At 47.4% G+C, this 5,859-nt stretch overlaps 1 protein-coding gene across 3 annotated transcripts in view; it reads left to right on the forward strand.

The window, feature by feature from the left end:
- adamtsl3 (ADAMTS-like 3) overlaps nucleotides 1–5,859 on the forward strand; it is a 250,200-nt gene that overhangs the window by 192,930 nt on the left and 51,411 nt on the right. For all 3 annotated transcript variants that reach the window (XM_055900039.1, XM_055900038.1, XM_055900040.1), the window contains 2 exons: nucleotides 248–427; nucleotides 727–880. In XM_055900039.1, the coding sequence (XP_055756014.1) occupies nucleotides 248–427; nucleotides 727–880 (334 nt within the window). The remainder of the gene's footprint in view (nucleotides 1–247; nucleotides 428–726; nucleotides 881–5,859) is intronic.

Genomic DNA, 5,859 nt, shown 5'->3' on the forward strand with positions numbered 1-5,859 from the left:
CTCTCTCTCTCTCTCTCTGTCTCTCTCTCTCTCTGTGTCTCTGTCTCTCTCTCTCTCTGTGTCTCTGTCTCTCTCTCTCTGTCTCTCTGTCTCTCTCTCTCTCTCTCTCACTCTCTCTCTCTCTCTCTCTCTCTCTCTCTCTCTCTCTCTCTCTCTCTGTGTCTCTGTCTCTCTCACTCTCTCTCTCTCTCTCTCTCTGTGTCTCTGTCTCTCTGTCTCTCTGTCCCTCTCTCTCTCTGTCTCACAGTGCTCCCTCTCCTGTGGCGGGGGTAGCCAGGTACGTAAGGTGTTCTGTAAACAGCTGTTGTCTACGGGGGCCTACTGGACACTGGGGGACACAGCATGCCCAGGGGCCAAACCGGCCCCTCATAGGACCTGCTCCAAGACGGACTGTCTGCCCTACATGGCCGGGGGAGAGTGGGGGAAGGTGAGTGGGGATGTGGGAGGGAGGAGAGAGACTGAAGGAGAGTAGGAGAAGATTAATGGAGGGATGGGGAGGGAGGAGAGAGGGATGAAGGGAGAGTAGGAGAATGTGAGTAGAGAGGTTGCAGGGCGATGAAGAGGGATGGATGCAGGCAGAGTGGGGGAGGTGAGTGGAGGGAGGGAAGGAGGGGTAGTGTGTCAGGACTTGTAAGAGGGACGGACGGTGAAAGGAGGAGGGCAATTCCATTTTGATTACACAAAGTTGTAAACAAACAAAATGCAAAATGAATGTGTGTGTTGCAGTGCTCTGTGTCCTGTGGTCTGGGAATCCAACGTCGGGAGCCAGTGTGTCGGAGGCTGACCTCAGCTGGACAGCAGGTGATGCTGGCGAGGAGCCTCTGCAACGGCCTCTCCTCTCCACCCCTGGTCAGGACCTGCCGAATGATCACCTGCCCTAGTGAGTACACACACACACTCATACACAACACACACACACACACACACACACACACACACACACACACACACACACACACACACACACACACACACACACACACACACACACACACACACACACACACACACACACTCATACACAACACATACACACACACTTGCACACACTCATACAAGCTCATACACACTCATACACACACACACACACACACTCATACACAACACATACACAAACACACACACACACACACTTGCACACACTCATACAAGCTCATACACACTCATACACACACACACACACACACACTCATACACAACACATACACAAACACACACACACACACACACTTGCACACACTCATACAAACTCATACACACTCATACACACACACACTCTCATACACAACACATACACAAGCACACACACACCCCACATTCACACACATACAACCACACACATACACACACTTCCCATGTCTGCATGTCTGGGGAAAAATGTCTTGTGTTGTTCCGTCTGATGTCAGCGCTCCGTGAAGCTCAACTCTACAGAGATGAGACCAGATTAGAGATTCTGAAAGCATACAGTTGCTGCATCCCAAATGGCACCCTGTTCTCTCAAAATGTGTGTACTATATAGGGAATAGGGTGCCATTGGGTCCTGGTCAAAAGTAGTGCACTTGGAAATAGGGTGCCATTTGGGACGTATTCACTGTGAACATGCTATGGGTGAGTAGGAGTCTTAAATATGTACACTTGAAAGTGATCCAAAGTAGTATAAAGAATAGGGTGCCATTTGTGATCCAGCCTCTGTGACCATACTGTACCTAAGTACACAGTCTTCGATATCTGTATGTCTGGAAAGTGATTATCCATTAGAATAAAGACACAGGAACATGTTCCGTCCTTCAAAATGACTGTTCTTTATCAGGCCATCGACAGCTCCAGTTCTCACTTTGAATGTTTACATTTGAACCAACTAATCGAAAAATGTATATATATATATATATATATCTACCTATAGTATATACATGTTATCTATGCCAACGTACAAACAGTACACCATTACTGACCGCAATCTACACACACACACACACACACACACACACACACACACACACACACACACACACACACACACACACACACACACACACACACACACACACACACACACACACACACACACACACACACCGTCTTGTACAGCTAACCTTGTGGGGACATACAATTCAGTCCCATTCAAAATCCAATTTTCCCTAACCCTAAACCTAACCCTACAACTAACCCTAGCTCCTAACCCTAACCCTACAACTAACCCTAGCTCCTAACCTTAATATTTAACTTAATTCTAACCCTAACACTAATTCTAACCTTAACCCTAAACCCCCAAGAAATAGCATTCCAAGATGGCGTAGCAGTCGGACGTGTGTTTGTCTTGTCCCGTCTTGTCCCGCGTAAATAGTCCTCGTATTTTTTGTATACATTTCGTATATATTTTAATTTCACTTTCCATCTAGGAACTGAATATACATTCCCGCAACCGGCCTCACCCAATGTGGTACGGATCTGCTATTTTTTATACTTTAGAACCGTAACCCCAATCAGAAGCTAGCCAGATAACTAGCTACTAGCTAGTAGTCAGTTAGCCACTGCTGCGGTCTTCACCCTTAACTCGGACACCAGCCAGCTTCAGCTCGGGCCAATACCTGCCAGTCTGCAGGCGCGATATCAACCCAGAGAATATAGGACTGCTTTTTCTCTACCACATCACCGGATTCCTGACGCAAGCTCTGGACAATTACACCGGATCATCGTAGCTAGCTAGCTGCAACCGACTGGCTACTACTGGCTAACACCTCTGTCCCGAAACAAGCACCAGTTAGCCTTGAGCTAGCCTCGAGCTAGGCCCATCTGCCGGCTAGCCGAAGAGGTCTACCAGCGAATTCTTGGGCTACAATACCTCTTTTGCCAATTGGACTGGACCCTTTATTGCCGACACGGAGCCCCGCCGATCCATCACGACTGGTCTGCCGACATAATTGTCCGAGGTGGTTTCAACAGGCTTTTCCATTGCGACGTTTCTGAATACCCATCTGCTAATTATTAGCTGTCTTATCGGCTGCTATCTAAATAAGTATACCGGACAATTATTTTTTTTTTTTTCTTGGGTCACTATATCTATTTTGCCAATTGGATCGATCCCCTCTACCACACGGAACCCCACTAGTCTACCGACGGAAACGAATGAGGTGAAAAAAACAACAAAAAAAAAAAACAGTTTTGTTCACTACTTTAGCACACTCTGCCAACCCAGATGTTTTAGCCGTGTCTGAATCCTGGCTTAGGAAGACCACCAAAAATTCTGACATTTTCATCCCTAACTACAAGATTTTCAGACAAGATAGAACGGCCAAAGGGTGCGGTGTTGCAATCTACTGCAAGGATTGCCTGCAGAGTTCTGTTTTACTATCCAGGTCTGTTCCCAAACAATTTGAACTTCTACTTTTAAAAATCCACCTCTCTAAAAACAAGTCTCTCACTGTTGCCGCCTGCTATAGACCACCCTCTGCCCCCAGCTGTGCTCTGGACACCATATGTGAACTGATTGCCCCCCATCTATCTTCAGAGCTTGTGCTGCTAGGCGACCTAAATTGGAACATGCTTAACACCCCAGCCATCCTACAATCTAAGCTTGATGCCCTCAATCTCACACAAATTATCAATGAACCTACCAGGTATCACCCCAATTCCGTAAACACGGGTACCCTCATAGACATCATCCTAACCAACTTGCCCTCCAAATACACCTCTGCTGTTTTCAACCAAGATCTCAGCGATCACTGCCTCATTGCCTGTATCCGTAATGGGTCAGCGATCAAACGACCTCCACTCATCACTGTCAAACGCTCCCTGAAACACTTCAGCGAGCAGGCCTTTCTAATCGACCTGGCCGAGGTATCCTGGAAGGATATTGATCTCATCCCGTCAGTAGAGGATGCCTGGATATTTTTTTAAATGCCTTCCTCACCATCTTGAATAAGCATGCCCCATTCAAGAAATTTAGAACCAGGAACAGATATAGCCCTTGGTTCTCTCCTGACCTGACTGCCCTTAACCAACAGAAAAACATCCTATGGCGTTCTGCATTAGCATCGAACAGCCCCCGTGATATGCAACTTTTCAGGGAAGCTAGAAACCAGTATACACAGGCAGTTAGAAAAGCCAAGGCTAGCTTTTTCAAGCAGAAATTTGCTTCCTGCAACACAAACTCAAAAAAGTTCGGGGACACTGTAAAGTCCATGGAGAATAAGAACACCTCCACCCAGCTTCCAACTGCACTGAAGACAGGAAACACTGTCACCACCGACAAATCCACTATAATTGAGAATTTCAACAAGCATTTTTCTACGGCTGGCCATGCTTTCCACCTGGCTACCCCTACCCCGGTCAACAGCACTGGCCTCCCCTCTGCTACTCGCCCACGCCTTCCCCATTTCTCTTTCTCCCAAATACAGTCAGCTGATGTTCTGAAAGAGCTGCAAAATCTGGACCCTTACAAATCAGCCGGGCTAGATAATCTGGACCCTTTCTTTCTAAAACTATCTGCTGAAATTGTTGCCACCCCTATTACCAGCCTTTTCAACCTCTCTTTCGTGTCGTCTGAGATTCCCAAAGATTGGAAAGCAGCTGCGGTTATCCCCCTCTTCAAAGGGGGGGGACACTCTTGACCCAAACAGCTACAGACCTATATCTATCCTACCCTGCTTTTCTAAGGTCTTCGAAAGCCAAGTCAACAAACAGATTACCGACCATCTCGAATCCCACCATACCTTCTCCGCTATGCAATCTGGTTTCAGAGCTGGTCATGGGTGCACCTCAGCCACGCTCAAGGTCATAAACGATATCTTAACCGCTATCGATAGGAAACAGTACTGTGCAGCCATATTCATTGACCTGGCCAAGGCTTTTGACTCTGTCAATCACCACATCCTCATCGGCAGACTCGACAGCCTTGGTTTCTCTAATGATTGCCTCGCCTGGTTCACCAACTACTTCTCTGATCGAGTTCAGTGTGTCAAATCGGAGTGTCTGTTGTCCGGACCTCTGGCAGTCTCTATGGGGGTGCCACAGGGTTCAATTCTTGGACCGACTCTCTTCTCTGTATACATCAATGATGTCGCTCTTGCTGCTGGTGAGTCTCTGATCCACCTCTACGCAGACGACACTATTCTGTATACTTCTGGCCCTTCTTTTGACACTGTGTTAACAACCCTCCAGGCGAGCTTCAATGCCATACAACTCTCCTTCCGTGGCCTCCAATTGCTCTTAAATACAAGTAAAACTAAATGCATGCTCTTCAACCGATCGCTGCCTGCACCTGCCCGCCTGTCCAACATCACTACTCTGGACGGCTCTGACTTAGAATATGTGGACAACTACAAATACCTAGGTGTCTGGTTAGACTGTAAACTCTCCTTCCAGACTCACATCAAACATCTCCAATCCAAAGTTAAATCTAGAATTGGCTTCCTATTCCGCAACAAAGCATCCTTCACTCATGCTGCCAAACATACCCTTGTAAAACTGACCATCCTACCAATCCTCGACTTCAGTGATGTCATTTACAAAATAGCCTCCAAAACCCTACTCAATAAATTGGATGCAGTCTATCACAGTGCCATCCGTAATGTCACCAAAGCCCAAATACTACCCACCACTGCGACCTGTATGCTCTCGTTGGCTGGCCCTCGCTTCACACTCGTCGCCAAACCCACTGGCTCCAGGTCATCTACAAGACCCTGCTAGGTAAAGTCCCCCCTTATCTCAGCTCGCTGGTCACCATAGCAACGCCCACCCGTAGCACGCGCTCCAGCAGGTATTGTCACGGTTCATGAATCCACTGCCTCACTCTCTCTTTTCTCTCTCTCTCTCTCTCTCTCTCTCTCTCTCTCTCTCTCTCTCTCTCTCTCGCTCTCT

This window comes from Salvelinus fontinalis, chromosome 35 (genome assembly GCF_029448725.1).
Source record: "Salvelinus fontinalis isolate EN_2023a chromosome 35, ASM2944872v1, whole genome shotgun sequence".
Classification (NCBI taxonomy): domain Eukaryota; kingdom Metazoa; phylum Chordata; class Actinopteri; order Salmoniformes; family Salmonidae; genus Salvelinus; species Salvelinus fontinalis.